The 17,199-nt window shown below is 44.9% G+C and overlaps 1 protein-coding gene across 1 annotated transcript; it reads left to right on the plus strand.

The window, feature by feature from the left end:
- The first annotated feature begins 6,934 nt into the window (after positions 1 to 6,934).
- LOC307179443 (granzyme B-like) lies at positions 6,935 to 11,854 on the plus strand. Its single transcript, XM_079908599.1, has 5 exons — positions 6,935 to 7,010; positions 9,632 to 9,779; positions 10,234 to 10,369; positions 10,569 to 10,826; positions 11,482 to 11,854. Exons 1-5 carry the CDS (start codon positions 6,950 to 6,952, stop codon positions 11,623 to 11,625), a joined length of 747 nt encoding a protein of 248 aa, XP_079764725.1. The 5' UTR covers positions 6,935 to 6,949; the 3' UTR covers positions 11,626 to 11,854.
- Positions 11,855 to 17,199: the final 5,345 nt, after the last annotated feature.

Below are 17,199 nucleotides of genomic sequence, written 5' to 3' on the forward strand. Positions count from 1 at the left end.
AAAAATTAGATAATTAAGATGAAATGAACAAATTCCTGGAAACACAGAAACTACCAAAACTGACTCAAGAAGAAATAAGAAATCTAACCAGACTTATGACAAGAAAAGAGATTGAAACAATAAACAAAAACCTGCCAACAAAGAAAATCCCAGGACCAGATTTCTACACCGGTGAATTCTACGAACATTTAAAGAAGAATTAACACCAACCTTACCCAGACTTGTTCCAAAAAATTAGAGGAGGGAACTCTTCCTAACACATTGTATAAGGCCAGGATTACCCAGATACCAAGACCAAAGATACCAAAAGAAAAGAAAATTGCAGACCAATATCCCTTATGAAAATAGATGCAAAAATCCTCAACAAGATACTATCAAATTGAATTCAACCGCACACTAAAAGGATTATACACCATGACCAAGTAGTCAGCCCGTGTGGATGGGATGTTCTTCTGGGGTTATGAAAAAGTTTTCAAACTAGAGAGAGCAGGTGGTTGCACACTTGGAATGCACTTAATGCCACTAAATTGTATTTAAAATAGTTAATTGTAGGTTATGTGAATTTCACCTCAATTTTAATAAAGGGTCACAGCCTTGTATTTAGCATAATCCCCTTATGATTTTTAAAAATGCAGATATACATGAGAAAAAATGTTAGATCACCCTTCAAGACATTAAAGATGATTATCAATGAGTGATGGGAAATCAGGTATTTTAAATTATTTTCTTTCTGCTTAAATTATTTTTTTAATTTTCCAACAATTTTAGAAATCAATTTCATGTTAAAATTTTTAATAATTAGAGAAGAGAGACTATGGTGATATTGACTAATAGATGTTTAGGAATGTGGGGGAAATGCTTAAGTTGCAGGGTTTAGTGAGGATAATAGAAAATTACATTGTATATGTAACATGATCCCAAGTATTTTATTTTTTTTTAACATCTTTATTGGAGTATAATTTTTTTTACAATGTTGTGTTAGTTTCTGCTGTATAACAAAGTGAATCAACTATATGTATACATATGTCCCCATATCCCCTCCCTCTTGCGTCTCCCTCCCACCTTCCCTATCCCACCCCTCTAGGTGGTCACAAAGCACTGAGCTGATCTCCCTGTGCTATGCAGCTGCATCCCACTAGCTATCTGTTTTACATTTGGTAGTGTATACATGTCCATGCCACTCTCTCACTTCATCCCAGCTTACCCGTCCCACTCCCTGTGTGCTCAAGTCCTTTCTCTACTTCTGCGTCTTTATTCCTGTCCTGCCCCTTGGTTCTTCAGAACAATTTTTCCTTTTTTTTTTAGATTCCATATATATATGTGTTAGCATACAGTATTCGTTTTTCTCTTTCTGATTTATTTAATTCTGTATGACAGACTCTAGGTCCATCCACCTCACTACAAATAACTCAATTTCATTTCTTTTTATAGCTGAGTAATATTCCACTGTATATATGTGCCACATCTTCTTTATCCATTCCTCTGTCAATGGACACTAGGTTGCTTCTGTATTCTGGCTATTGTAAATAGAGCTGCAGTGAACATTGTGGTACATGACTCTTTTTGAATTATGATTTTCTCAGGGTATATGGCCAGCAGTGAGATTGTTGGGTTGTATGATAGTTCTGTTTGTAGTTTTTTAAGGAACCACCATACTGTTCTCCATAGTGGCTGTATCAATTTACATTCCCACCAACAGTGAGAGAGGGTTCCCTTTTCTCTGCATCCACTCCAGCATTTATTGTTTGTAGATTTTTTATTTTTATTTTTTTGCGGTATGCAGGCCTCTCACTGTTGTGGCCTCTCCCATTGCGGAGCACAGGCTCCGGACGCGCAGGCTCAGCGACCATGGCTCACGGGCCCAGCCGCTCCGCAGCACGTGGGATCTTCCCAGACCAGGACACGAACCTGTGTCCCCTGCATCGGCAGGTGGACTCTCAACCACTGCGCCACCAGGGAAGCCCTGTTTGTAGATTTTTTGATGATGGCCATTCTGACTGGTATGAGGTGATACCTCATTGTAGTTTGGATTTGCATTTCTCTAATGATTAGTGATGCTGAGCATCCCTTCATGTGTTTGTTGGCAGTCTGTACATCTTCTTTCGAGAAATGTCTTTTTAGGTCTTCTGCCCAATTTTGGATTGGGTTGTTTGTTTTTTTTGATATTGAGCTGCATGCGCTGCTTATAAATTTTGGAGATTAATCCTTTGTCAGTTGCTTCATTTACAAATATTTTTTTCCCATTCTGAGGGTTGTCTTTTCATCTTGTTTATGGTTTCCTTTGCTGTGCAAACGATTTTAAGTTTCATTAGGTCCCATTTACTTATTTTTGTTTCTATTTCCATTTCTCTAGGAGGTGGGTCAAAAAGGATCTTGCTGTGATTTATGTCATAGAGTGTTCTGCCTATGTTTTCCTCTAAGAATTTGATAGTTTCTGGCCTTACATTTAGGTCCTTAATCCATTTTGAGTTTATTTTTGCATATGGTGTTAGGGAGTGTTCTAATTTCATTCTTTTACATGTAGCTGTCCAGTTTTCCCAGCACCACTTATTGAAGAGGCTGTCTTTTCTCCATTGTATATTCTTGTTTCTTTTATCAAATATAAGTTGACCATATGTGTGTGGGTTTATCTCTAGGCTTTCTATCCTGTTCCATTGATCTATATTTCTGTTTTTGTGCCACTACCATACTGTCTTGATGACTGTAGCTTTGTAGTATAGTCTGAAGTTCAGAAGCCTGACTCCTTCAGGTGTGTTTTTCTTTCTTAAGGGTGCTTAGGCTATTTGGGGTCTTTTGTGTTTCCATACAAATTGTGAAATTTTCTGTTCTAGTTCTGTGGGAAATGCCATTGGTAGTTTGATAGGGATTGCATTGAATCTGTAGATTGCTTTGGGTAGTAGAGTCATTTTCACAATGTTGGTCCTTCCAATCCAAAAACATGGTATATCTCTCCATCTGTTTGTATCCTCTTTAATTTCTTTCATCAGTGTCTTACAGTTTTCTGCATGCAGGTCTTCTGTCTCCTTAGGTAAGTTTATTCCTAGGTATTTTGTTCTTTTTGTTGCAATCGTAAATGGGAATGTTCCCTTAATTTCCCTTTCAGATTTTTCATCATTTGTGTAGGAATGCAAGAGATTTCTGTGCATTAATTTTGTATCCTGTTACTTTACGAACTTCATTGATTAGCTCTAGTAGTTTTCTGGTAGCATCTTTAGGATTTTCTATGTATAGTATCATGTCATCTGCAAACAGTGACAGCTTTACTTCTTTTCTGACTTGGATTCCCTTAATTTCATTTTCTTCTCTGATTGCTGCGGTTAAATCTTCCAAAATATGTTGAATAATAGTGGTGAGAGTGGACATCCTTGTCTTGTTCCTGATCTTAGTGGAAATTGTTTCAGTTTTTCACCATTGAGAATGATGTTGGCTGTGGGTTTGTCATATATGACCTTTATTATGTTGAGGAAAGTTCACTCTGTGTCTACTTTCTGGAGGGTTTTAATCATAAATTGGTGTGGAATTTTGTCGAAGCTTTTTCTGTATCTATTGAGATGATCATATGGTTTTTCTCCTTCAATTTGTTAACATGGTTTATCACATTGATTGATTTGCGTATATTGAAGAATCCTTGCATTCCTGGGATAAACCTCACTTGTTTACGGTGTATGATCCTTTTAACGTGTTGTTGGATTCTGTTTGCTAGTATTTTGTTGAGGATTTTTGCATCTATGTTCATCAGTGATATTGGCTGTAGTTTTCTTTCTCTGTGACATCTTTGTCTGGTTTTGGTATCAGGGTGATGGTGGCCTCATAGAATGAGTTTGGGAGTGTTCCTTCCTCTGCAAATTTTTGGAAGAGTTTGAGAAGGATGGGTGTTAACTCTTCTCTAAATGTTTGATAGAATTCACCTGTGAAGCCATCTGGTCCCGGGCTTTTGTTTGTTGGAAGATTTTTAATGGCAGTTTCAATTTCAGTGCTTGTGATTGGTCTGTTTATAGTTTCTATTTCTTCCTGGTTCTGTCTTGGAAGGTTCTGCTTTTCTAAGAATTTGTCCATTTCTTCCAGGTTGTCCATTTTATTAGCATGTAGTTGCTTGTAATAATCTCTCATGATCCTATGTATTTCTGCAGTGTCCATTGTTACTTCTCCTTTATCATTTCTAATTCTATTGATTTGAGTCTTCTCCCTTTTTTTCTTGATGAGTCTGGCTAATGCTTTATCAATTTTGTTTATCGTCTCAAAGAACCAGTTTTTAGGTTTATTGATCTTTGCTATTGTTTACTTCATTTCTTTTTCATTTATTTCTGATCTGATCTTCATGATTTCTTTCCTTCTGCTAACTGCGGGGTTTTTTTGTTCTTTCTCTAATTGCTTTAGGTGTAAGGTTAGGTTGCTTATTTGAGCTGTTTCTTGTTTCTTGAGGTAGGATTGTATTGCTATAAACTTCCCTCTTAGAATCGCTTTTGCTGCACCCTATAGGTTTTGGGTTGTCGTGTTTTCATTGTCATTTGTTTCTAAGTATATTTTTATTTCCTCTTTGATTTCTTCAGTGATCTCTTGGTTATTTAGTAGTGTATTGTTTAGCCTCCATGTGTCTGTATTTTTTTCCAGATTTTTTCCTGTAATTGATATCTAGTCTCATAGTGCTGTGGTTGGAAAAGATATTTGATATGATTTCAATTTTCTTAAATTTACCAAGGCTTGATTTCTGACCCAAGATATGATCTGTCCTGGAGAATGTTCCATGAGCACTTCAGAAGAAAGTATATTCTGTTGTTTTTGGATTGAATGCCCTGTAAATATCAATTAAGGCCATCTTGTTTAATGTATCATTTAAAGCTTGCATTTCCTTATTTATTTTCATTTTGGATGATCTGTCCATTGGTGAAAGTGGGGTGTTAAAATCCCCTACTATGATTGTATTACTGTCAATTTCCCCTTATATGGCTGTTAGCACTTGCCTTATGTTTTGAGGTGCTCCTGTGTTGGGTGCATAAAAATTTACAATTGCTATATCTTCTTCTTGGATTGATCCCTTGATCATTATGTAGTGTCCTTCTTTGTCTCTTGTAATAGTCTTTATTTTAAAGTCTATTTTGTCTGATAGGAGAATTGCTACTCCAGCTTTCTTTTGATTTCCGTTTGTATGGAATATCTTTTTCCATCCCCTCACTTTCAGTCTGTATGTGTCCCTAGGTCTGAAGTGGGTCTCTTTTAGACAGCATATATATGGGTCTTGTTTTTGTATCCATTCAGCCAGTCTATGTGCGTGGGCTTTCTGTAGTTGTGACGAGCTGGGGCTACTCTTCATGTGGTGTGTGGGCTTCTCATTGCGGTGGGTTCTCTGTTGTGGAGCATGGGCTCTAGGCACATGGGCTTCAGTAGTTGCATCATATGGGCTCAGGATTTGTGGCTCGCAGGCTGTATAGCGCAGGCTCAGTAGTTGTGGCGCACGGGCTTAGTTGCTCCGCAGCATGTGGGATCTTCCCAGACCAGGGCTCGAACCCGTGTCCCCTGCATTGGCAGGCAGATTCTTAATCACTGAGCCACCATGGAAGTACCTCAAATTTTCTTAATAACATATACTACCACTAAAATAAAAAAACTAATTTTATTTTTAAAATTTCTACCACTGGGCAAGCTAAGTTCAAAAAAGTAGAGGCTTAATAAATGTATCTGTTTTCATAAGGAGGATATTTACCCTGGAATTATGTCTTTTGATGCATAATATTCCTCATAGAAAAATTGTAAAGTACAGAAATGTAAAGATGGAACCTTAAATCACCAGAGTCTAATCACTGAGAGATTCTTTGTTGTTCTTGAACAGAACTGGGCTTGGGCTATTTAGAAAGAATGGTCCTTCATTTCCATTTTAGCAAGATCATTAGCAGAGTTTGTTCAGCCAATGTCATCCTATAATGTGCCAGGCCTGCTGTATCAGAAGTGTGGCTTTCTGCACACAGCACAGAGAATACTAAAAGGACAATTATTGGTCTTTGGTCAGCCAGCATGCTTTCCCACTTCACATGGTACAGGCTACTTAGTAATTTGAACTTCCTTTGGCGAACCAGCCTTTTCTGTCTCAGTTCATGTGGTTTGGGTGAAACTGACCCCAGCCTATCCAAAGTAAGAATGACCTAGGCTTAAATCATCCCTGGATTCAATTTCTAGGGTCAGAGTGATTCATGAATTTAGGCCAAATGTCAAGTGCAGAACGTTTGTTTCCAAACATTAACAAGAGAGATGGACTCTATCACTCTGAGCATTTGTAATTAAAAAAAATAAAAGATGTTAAAAGTCCTCTAGAAAGGAAGTTAAGGTGATGAATGGGTGCCTATATAGATTTAGTACATGGTGGCCATGCTCTGTTATTGTCCTGTGCGTCCCTCAACCAAGCCCTTCCTGAGTTGCAATCTGGTCACAGATGTTTCTTTCTCTTCCACCAGACAGTCAGCTCTCTAAGGGAAGGAGACACATGTGCAGTATGTTTGATCATAGCATAGAGAAGAGCCTAAACTCGCATCAGCTAAAGAAGTCATCCTGTGGACTCAGCAGCATGGAAATGAGGCCTTGGTGGTTCAACCACTGATGACTCAGGTTTCTGGGCTCCAGGACCTCTACTGGGCGATACCACATCCTACAGTCCCCACCCTGTATTCTTGGGTTCCTGCTCTAGGCTGGAACAAGTGGTCTGCGCTGAGTCATCATCTGTGGGTACACATGTGGTCACTACATATTTCTCACACAACCACCCAGAGAACGTCATCAGGTAGACGGAGTGGGGGCGAGGCAGCTTCCGTAGAAAGCCTTCTAGGATGAAGCACCACAAAACCAGAGGGGAACAAGAGGTCACTGAGCCCACTTGCACCTCCTTCCTCTCCTGGGGGGGCTAAAAAGAGAGCAAGGAGGAAACACCAGCAGCTCCGACCTGGGCAGCCTTCCTGGGAAGATGCAGCCACTCCTGTTCCTGCTCCTGTTGGCCTTTTCACTGCCCCCCAGGGCAAAGTCTGGTGAGTGACCATCCCCACCCTCAGAGGCCCAACCTCTTACCCCAGTTGGCACCGATCACCTGCCCCTTCTGCACACCCCTGATCCCTCTATCCACTGGAAACATTCTGAACACCAGCTCCCGTCCCATCTCATACCCCCAAGTATGATGCTGGATACGCCTCCAGCAGGAGTGACAGAGCAAAGGTTGTTCTCAAGAAAAGCCAGTGGGTACTATCCCCTCCTCCAGCCCTACATTTGCTGTGTGGAAAATCGAACTTTCCTAGAAGTGATGGCAGAGGGTCGGAAACTGGAAAAGAGAAGATAATCAATTCCCCTGAAGACGGCAGAGTAGGCCTGGCTTCTGCATCTAGGATGAGACAGGTGCTCCCTCAGCAACTGCTCAGCAGACCTCGGAGTTGGTGCTGTTGCCTTTGCTCAGTCCCCAGGCTCCTCAGTCCCTTTCCCCACCTCTGCTTTCCTCTTCTTTTTTTTTTTTTTTTAACATCTTTATTGGAGTATAATTGCTTTACAATGGTGTGTTAGTTTCTGCTTTATAACAAAGTGAATCAGTTATACATATACATATGTTCCCATATCTCTTCCCTCTTGCATCTCCCTCCCTCCCACCCTCCCTATCCCACCCCCCCATCTCACCCCTTTAGGTGGTCAGAAAGCACCAAGCTGATCTCCCTGTGCTATGCAGCTGCTTCCCACTAGCTATCTATTTTACATTTGGTAGTGTATATATGTCCATGCCACTCTCTCACTTTGTCACAGCTTACCCTTCCCCCTCCCTGTGTCCTCAAGTCCATTCTCTAGTAGGTCTGTGTCTTTATTCCCATCTTACCCCTAGGTTCTTCATGACCCCTTTTTTTTTTTTCTTAGATTCCATATATATGTGTTAGCATACGGTATTTGTTTTTCTCTTTCTGACTTACTTCACTCTGTATGACAGACTCTAGGTCCATCCACCTCACTACAAATAACTCAATTTTGTTTCTTTTTATGGCTGAGTAATATTCCATTGTATATATGTACTATATCTTCTTTATCCATTCATCTGTTGATGGACACTTAGGTTGCTTCCATGTCCTGGCTATTGTAAATAGTGCTGCAATGAACATTTTGGTACACGACTCTTTTTTTTTTTTTTTTTTTTTTTGCAGTACACGGGCCTCTCACTGTTGTGGCTTCTCCCGTTGCAGAGCACAGGCTCTGGACATGCAGGCTCAGCGGCCATGGCTCACGGGCCGCTCCGTGGCATGTGGGATCTTCCCGGACCAGGGCACGAACCTGTGTCCCCTGCATCGGCAGGTGGACTCTCAACCACTGTGCCACCAGGGAAGCCCCATGACTCTTTTTGAATTATGGTTTGCTCAGGGTACATGCCCAGGAGTGGGATTGCTGGGTCGTATGGTAGTTCTATTTGTAGTTTTTTAAGGAACCTCCATACTGTTCTCCATAGTGGCTGTATCAATTTACATTCCCACCAACAGTGCAAGAGGGTTCCCTTTTCTCCACACCCTCTCCAGCATTTATTGTTTTTAGATTTTTTGATGATGGCCATTCTGACCTGTGTGAGATGATATCTCATTGTAGTTTTGATTTGCATTTCTCTAATAATTAATGATGTTGAGCATTCTTTCACATGTTTGTTGACAATCTGTATATTTTCTTTGGAGAAATGTCTATTTAGGTCTTCTGCCCATTTTTGGATTGGGTTGTTTGTGTTTTTGTTATTGAGCTGCATGAGCTGCTTATAAATTTTGGAGATTAATCCTTTGTCGGTTGCTTCATTTGCAAATATTTTCTCCCATTCTGAGGGTTGTCTTTTGGTCTTGTTTATGGTTTCCTTTGCTGTGCAGAATCTTTTAAGTTTCAGTAGGTCCCATTTGTTTATTTTTGTTTTTATTTCCATTTCTCTAGGAGGTGGGTCAAAAAGGATCTTACTGCGATTTATGTCGTAGAGTGTTCTGCCGATGTTTTCCTCTAAGAGTTTGATAGTTTCTGGCCTTACATTTAGGTCTTTAATCTGCTTTTCTTCCTGAGCCATTACTGGCTCCCCTCTTTCAAGGATGAAGCCACTGTTGGGCAGACCAGAACTTCTCTCCTTTCCAGAATCCCACCAGCGTTGGCCCTACCAACAACCCCCTTCCAGAGGCCCATTTTGTGTGTGTGTCGGTGGGGGGTGGACAGGGGTGTGGTCATTCCTTCATGTAGCCAACAAATACTTATTGGGCACTTACTGTGTGTCAGGCCCTGGGAAATAGGCTATGATGACATCTAGATCCCTCCTCTAAAACCCTGAGCACTGGAAAGCTAGGCTACCCTAGACATCACGGGATGACAGGGCCCTTAGAAACTCATTAAAACAAAGCATAGTCGGGAGAGGAATGTTCAGAAGCCTCTAGGACTTTGCTGTACCTAAGACAGGTATGCTCACCTCCAACTATGTGTGGAAGACAGTTTCACAGACCCAGACTGCTGCTCTTCCCTTTTCTAGAAGAGGATGTTGAGGCCCCTCACACTGCCAACCTCAGGCCAGGCTGGACCTGCAGTGCCCAGCAGTTCTGAGCATCAAGTCGATGCCTGCCAGGTGCAGTCAGTGGTTGCACACAAGCAGAACAGTCTTTTCCTTCAGGGGAGATCATCGGGGGCCATGAGGCCAAGCCCCACTCCCGCCCCTACATGGCATTTCTTCAGATCTGGGACCAGGATGATCAAAAAAGGTGCGGTGGGTTCCTGATTCGAGAGGACTTTGTGCTGACAGCCGCTCACTGCTGGGGAAGGTGAGGAGCCGGAAGTAGCCCGCACCCTCCTGAAAACCCCTGACAGGGAGCCCTGCCTTTTTCTCTGGAAGCAACCAGCCTCCTAGGAACGCATGAGCTGGGAGGGCTCCTGAGAGGGTGAGAAAGAGGGCAGCGGGGAGGGGCAGGTCAGTGTCAGAGGCATTGCTGAAGTAAGAGAGACTAGAGATAGGGCATGCCTTGGTATCAGAATACAAACTAATGCAATTTCACATGTTTTCCTGGGGCTGACACTTGGGAACCACTGTGCCCTTACCAATGGCTCCAGAATCCGACCTTGCCTGCCAAGAAACAGAGGGCACAGACAGTTCAGCCCCCGGGGCCCTCCTGTTGCCTGCATTTCCCCTCAGCTGCAGCCCGGCCCTGGTGTCCCCTGCCCTTCGGCTCCCGGGCTGTATCTCCTGTGACTCCACCCCCTGCTTTGCTGTCTGTGCAGCTCAGTCAACGTCACCCTGGGGGCCCACAACATCAAGGATCGGGAGAGGACCCAGCAGGTCATCCCGGTGAGAAGAGCCATCCCCCACCCAGGCTATAATGAAAAGAACTACTCCAATGACATCATGTTACTAAAGGTAAACCTCCTTGCTTCTCCTGCCCTCCTGGAAACAGATCATTTCCCCTCCCACTGCCACGCATCCCTTTCCTCCCTCCCATCTGGCTGCCTGACCAGTCCCTGTGGCTCAGGTGAGAGGGAAGACACGGCAGCATCATTGCCATGTCCAGGCCCGGGGACCACTGGCTGAGCTGGACTCTCTTGCCTCTTCCCATCAGCTGGAGAGAAAGGTCAAGCAGACTGCAGCCGTGAGACCCCTCAGCCTGCCCAGGCGCAAGGCTCGGGTGAAGCCAGGACGGGTGTGCAGTGTAGCCGGCTGGGGGCAGGTCGCTCTGGGCACGTACTCAGACACACTGCAGGAGGTAAAGCTGACCATACAGAAGGATCAAAAGTGTGAACTCTACTTACACAATTATTACAACAATGCCATTCAGCTGTGTGTGGGGGACCCAAAGGAAAACAAAGCTTCCTTTAAGGTGAGAATGACCACCTACCTTGCCTGGCTCTGGGGAGACACGTGTTCGTAGAAGATCTGGGACCAGGGGACCCAAGCAGTGTGGGAACTGCCCCACCCTCTAAGCTGGGACCTTTCTCTCCAGGAAGAGAAGGGGGAACAGCCAGAGCTGGGAGTGCCTAGGGCCCCTACAAGTCTACAAAAGACCTATGGGGAATCTAAACCTGGTGCTCCTTCAGAGCGGGAATTTGCAACACACTGAGGCGCAGGTGTTAGAAAACTGGGCTTCCTGAGTGTGTGGTAGTTAAAAGCAGGTGCCTCCTCAGAACTGGAACCCACCTGGCTTAATGAGCTCATCCTCCCTGTTGAGTGTCAGCCCACCAACCTGCTTCCATGTCCTTGAACAGCAGCTTGGAGCCCACAGTCCCACAGCGTCCTGATAGAGAAAGGATCTGAGACCTGGGGGAGGAGAGGGTGCTGCCACCTGGTGAAGTGAAGCAGTGACAATGTCCAGGGTCAGGGCTTGGCAGCTGAGGGGACCACGGGGGCCTGCCCTGCCCTCTGACCTCCTACCTGGAGGCCATGCAAGGTGGCCTCCCCCGAGAGGGGGCTTGGGACGGCAGGGAGGCAGGGCCAGGAGGAGACCTGGCTCAGTGCTTCCCCTTCTCTGTCCTCAGGGGGACTCCGGGGGCCCTCTGGTGTGTAACAATGTGGCCCAGGGCATTGTCTCCTATGGACAGAAAAATGGGTCACCTCCACGGGCCTGCACCAAAGTCTCAAGTTTCCTGCCCTGGATAAAGAAAACCATGAAAAGCCTCTGACTGTGGAACCAGACCTTCTTCCCTGGAGCTGATCCAGAATTACACTGGGGGGCTGGGGGTATCAGCAGCTGAATAAATGTCTCTCAGCTGAGCAGGAAGGGCTGGCTTCTCGTTTACTCATTGATCCTTCTTCATAGGCACCCACTCTATGTTTCGAAAGCCAACGACCAAATTTTGCAGTTTTCTGCTTCCACCTCTTCCCCCTCCCACCACCTCTTCCCATAAACCCCATGCAAAGCTGTTACCCAGGTCCTGCATACCCACACCTGTCTTTCAGGGCCTGCCCTCCTTCCAGGGCTGCCGCTGAGCACCGTCAGGAGAAAACATGAACCTCTCTGGTCCTGGGGCTCAGGGTGAGCTTCTTGGCTCCTGGCCCTGTGTTACATGGCGGAGAGGAGGGGATCACACCACGGGTCCTGGACACCAAGCAGGCACAGCCTGGGGCTGCAGCTGCAGGACAGAGCCCCACCACTGGGGAGGGGAGGCGCCTTCCTGAGCAGACGTTTCTCTCCCACAGCCAGGGAGGCCGGCGCAGAGCAGGGGTGGGTCTCGTGAGAAGCTCCTCATTCTCACCTAGGCTGAGTGTCCTCCCAGCCCTCCTCGGAGCTCACGGACCAGCTCTGCCTCCAGTCCCCAGGCTGCCTCTTGTCCATCCCTGCTCACCACCATGAGTTCTCAGAGTCCACCGACTCCTGTCCCCTCCAGACCACACTGATCTGAGCTGACCCCTTCCTCATATCCTTCCCACCCAGGACACCCTGAGCACCCTAGGGTTCCAGCAGGGCATCCCCACTGAGATGCCATCCCAGCTCATGCCCTGGCAGAGAGGGGTATCAGAGGGACCAGGCCTGTGCTGGCACCAGGCAGGGCCCATGAGGGATGTCTCTCCAGAACCCTTGGCCCCATCTCTCTCCTGGTCAGGGCCAGCTCAATTCCCACATGCAGCCCAATGCCCGCCATGTGTTCAGGGTCCACTGGCCACGTGGTCACTCAGTAGCCTGAGTCCCTTTCAGCCTGTCCCTTTAGTCACTGCTGGCCTCTAGGCTGAGATTCCCTGCTGGTCACCTGGGAGCTTTTGAGTTAGAAAGGACTCCTGTCTTTAGCAGGACTGAAAAGCACAATGTTTTCCACCAATCAACACACGCACTGATTGAGCACCTACTAAGTGCCAGACATTGGGGTTGTACGGTGGACATAAGATAGGTGTAACAGTGAGGAGCCAAATCTGACTACATGTTGGATCTGTTTCTTTTACTTTAACCTTTGCTTTCCGTTGCTTTTGTTCACTAAAAGGATACTGTCTATACACAATGACCTGCCTCAGGGAACCCTGCCTCTCTGCCTGAATGTTAAAGGAAAGTGCCTTTGTTTAGGGAAACATCCTGACCCTGTCAGGATGTTTGCAAGAAAGAAGATGGCTGGCTTCTTTGGATGGCTGCAAGAAAGAAGAAATTGGACTTCCCTGGCGGCACAGTGGTTAAGAATCCGCCTGCCAATGCAGGAGACACGGGTTCGAGCCCTGGTCCAGGAAGATCCCACATGCCGCGGAGCAACTAAGCCCGTGCACCACAACTACTGAGCCTGCAAGCCACAACTACTGAGCCCACGTGCCACAACTACTGAAGCCCGTGCACCTAGAGCCCATGCTCCACAACAAGAGAAGCCACCGCAAGGAGAAGCCCGTGCACCACGACGAAGAATAGCCCCTGTTCGCCGCAACTAGAGAAAGCCTGCGCGCAGCAACGAAGACCCAAGGCAGCCAAAAATGAACGAATGAATGAAAATAAATAAACAATAAAAAAATAATAAATTTATTTTTAAAAAAAAGAAAGAAGAAATTATCACATCCCCTCCCCGAGGGAAGAAATTAGCACATCCCCTCCCGAAGGCTGGCCATTCCAGGGGACAGTTGCCAATCTTATGGTCTTTTTACCTTACTTCCTCATCTCCTCTCCCATCTCTCTTCTGTAAAAGAAATTGGCATCCAAACCAAGACAAGATGGTTAGCTTTGAGACTTTAGTCGGCCGTCTTCTCGGTCTGCCGGCTTTGCGAATAAAGCCCTATCCCTTACCTCGATACCTCGCCTCTGATTTATTGGCCCATCACGCAGCAAGCAGAGCGCGCGTGGACGCGGTAACACAGGTTCTATCATCTGAGCGCGCGTGGAACTGACAGTGTTGACTTTCATCTGAATCTTTTCTCTCCCTACCCACCTTCACATGATTCCACCTGAGGGGCCTAGATCTCTTTATCCCCGTGGGAAGTCCACAGGGATAAAGCATTTGTGTTTATTTTTTTTGCTGGTTACACTCTGTAGAAGTGCTATTACATGTGACTCTAGAACGAGTCATTTGTTTCCTAGATGTGAAGATCCCGCTCTGCTCACGGGAGCATCCTTGTCCCCTAGGGGAGAAGGTAGCAGGGAGGGAGGAAGAAGGAACAAGGGCAACCTTATTTCTTTTACTCTAAAAGTAGCAGGTAGGAATGTCATCGCACACATTCAGGTGGTAGGAAAACCCATATGAAGTATTTGTTTGAAGGTAATCAAAATCTGAGTCTACACGCTCATCCTGTTGGATGGACCAAAAACATGATCCCTGTCATGACTGCAAGCTCCTGCCTGTGCAGATGAAACTGGAATCAGGGAGGCCCATGTGGTCTGGACAAATGGAGAAGCGTCTCTGCTCTTTAGGCCATCACGGTTGCTGCTGCATCCATACAGTCCAAGACGACCTAGACTTTTCAGACTTAGGAAGGAAAGGCTTGGAGGCCACCATGTAGAGTATGTGATTTTTTGCTGAGCAAGGATCTCCCTGTGCTGGGCTCACCTCGCCAGACACTCCTAGCAGCCATCTACCCAAGGTCTTGCACTGCTATGCAGCACTGCCTGGGAGCTGAGTGTGAGTTCCAGCTCTGTGCAGGTGCCATCCTGCCCCAAAAACACACCGTGCTCCTCTGCGCCATGGGGTCAATACCCTGGGATCACATAACCCTCAAAAGCACGCCGTTTCCCATTTTTGTGCACAAAGCATGCAGCAGCGTAATCTCCTAATGACCTGGGCACTTTTACAAAGGAAGAGCAGTGATGTCACACAGCTTCTGATTTAGAGCTGAAAAAAACCCTAAGACATACTAAGGACCTGGCTCCTTGATTGAAAAAGACAAAAAGGAAAATATAGAAACAAAAAAACACAGCATTTTAAAAAGTTGCCCAGCCACATACATGTGCAGCTCAAGTATTACATTTATTTTGAGGAAATGGTTTTATGATTTAAAACAGGTTTAAGAATCTTTGTTGCAGACCCTCATTCTCCTTTGAGAGATGAGGGAGACAAAGTCCCAGGAGGGGGTAGTGACCGACTGGAGGCACCATAGGGTTAGGACAGAGCCTGGACTGAGCCAGACTCCCTGACAGCCAAGCCAGCAAGAGGCCTTCCATGTTTTCTAACCCCTGCCCTTGTGATGACTTCCTGGCATCCCTGGACAAGACATGAGCCTCTGCTCAGACACTTACCTCCCCAGAGAGCAAGCCTCTGGGCCCCCGTGGCAGCCATTCTCTGACAAGTATTCAAAACACCTTCCTGGTGAGCTGGTCTGTCTGCTCATGGGCACACTTGGATGGAGGCAGGTAAGTACGTGAAACATGCTGATTCCTTCAAATCTTCTTGTCCTTAGAAGTATCCTCTGTCCCCCACCTTCAAGGAAAAAATTCTTGCCTTGCTTAAGCAAGATCTCTGTAATGGAAATAAAAAATGAAATGCAGTAAAACATCTCCGCAATGACCTCTAACGAAATGCCTCTACTCACCAAGACCCTCTCCCATCACCCCTCCTGCCCTCCAGACCCACAAGAAGACTCAGGTCCCAGTGTGGTTGGAGAGAGAACTGCCAAGCCAGCTCTGGGGCGAGAGACCTAAAGGGATGCAAGTTCTTGCTAATTTCTCTTGGGAATGTGCATTGGAACAGGGATGGCTCTGTCTTCCCTGCCCATGACCATACTTCTGCCAATAGCACTCACTGTGGACTTGCAGAACTTCCAGGGTTTATTTCCTGTCTTGGTATCCCACACAATACCCTTTTGGCCAACAAACACATTTCACTATGAAAAAAATTCAACAAAAGTTTCCTTACTTTCCAGAGGCATATTGCTAGACTACATTTCTTATTCAGAGTCAAGAGGCTCAATGAACCTGTGTTAATCAAGTAAGACAAAGAAAATCACATCTAAGCATGTAATAGTCAAATTAATGAAAATCAAAGATAAAGAGAAACAGTTGACCATAGGCAGAGGGGAAAAGAACTTACATTACTTTAGGGGAAACAAGAATCACAACAAGCTTCTTGTCAGAAATAATGGAAGTCAGAAGGCAGGGAAATAACATTTTTAAATGATTGAAAGAAAAAAAATAGCAACCTATTTCTGGAATTCAACCTAGAATTCTATGTCCAGTGAAAATATTGTTCAAAAATGAAGACAAAATAAAGACATTTTCAGAAAAACAAAGGTAAGAGAATTTGTTGCCATCAGACCTGCACTGTAAGAAATACTAAAAGAAGTCTTCAAGCTGAAGGGAGATGATTCCCCCATTTGCAAGCAGGAAGGGAAAAACAAAAATAAAAGTGTAAAATGTGGACTCAAGATGGTGAAGTAGGAAGACCCCGAGCTCACCTGCCCCCAAGAACACATCAAAACTACAACTACATATAGAGCAACTCTTGCTGAGAATAACTGGAGACTAGCAGAATAGCTCTTCTACAACCAAGGCTATTAAAGCACACATACACACACACAGGGAGTCTGGGAAGAGGAGGGGATGATATCTAGGCAAGACCATTATCCCTAGTGATGACCCATAAAATGAGGGGATGTCACAGACTCAGGGATCCTCACTGTGAAGAAGGGGGTTTGAGCTTCATATTAGGCACCCCAGCCCTGGGGTCTGACACTGAAAAGGTGAGACCCATTAGCTGGTTTAAAAATCATTGGGCTTACTGGAGGGCTCTCCCTAGACTCCACTCTTGAAGAGTGCACAGACTTGCTCCCAGTCCCCACACCAAGGTAGCATACTGAAAACTGCCCATGTTTTTTTCTTTTTTTTAAGAAAAAAAGGGAGAGAACCCAAATAAGTAAAATAAGAAATGAAATAGGTGAAGCAACAATTGATACCACAGAAATACAAACAATCATAAGAGAATACTGCAAAAAAGTTATATGCCAACAAATGGGACAACCTAGAAGAAATGGATGAATTCCTAGAGACATACAATCTTCCAAGACTGAATCAGGAAGAAATAGATCATCTGAACAGCTGATAACTAGAATTGAAATTGATTCAGAAATCAAAAATCTCCCAGTAAACAAAAGTCCAGAACCAGACAGCTTGACAAAGGAATTCTACCAAACATTTAAAGAGTTAACACCTATCCTCCTCAACTATTCCAAAATAATGAAGAGGGAACACTCACAAACATTCCATGAGGATAACATTACTCTGATACTGAAACCAGACAAATACGAAAGAAGAAAGAAAGAAAGAAAGAAAAAGAGAGAGAGAGAGGGAAAGAAAGAGAAAG

The sequence above is a fragment of the Stenella coeruleoalba genome (genome assembly GCF_951394435.1).
Source record: "Stenella coeruleoalba genome assembly, chromosome: 2".
NCBI classification, from domain to species: Eukaryota; Metazoa; Chordata; class Mammalia; order Artiodactyla; family Delphinidae; genus Stenella; species Stenella coeruleoalba.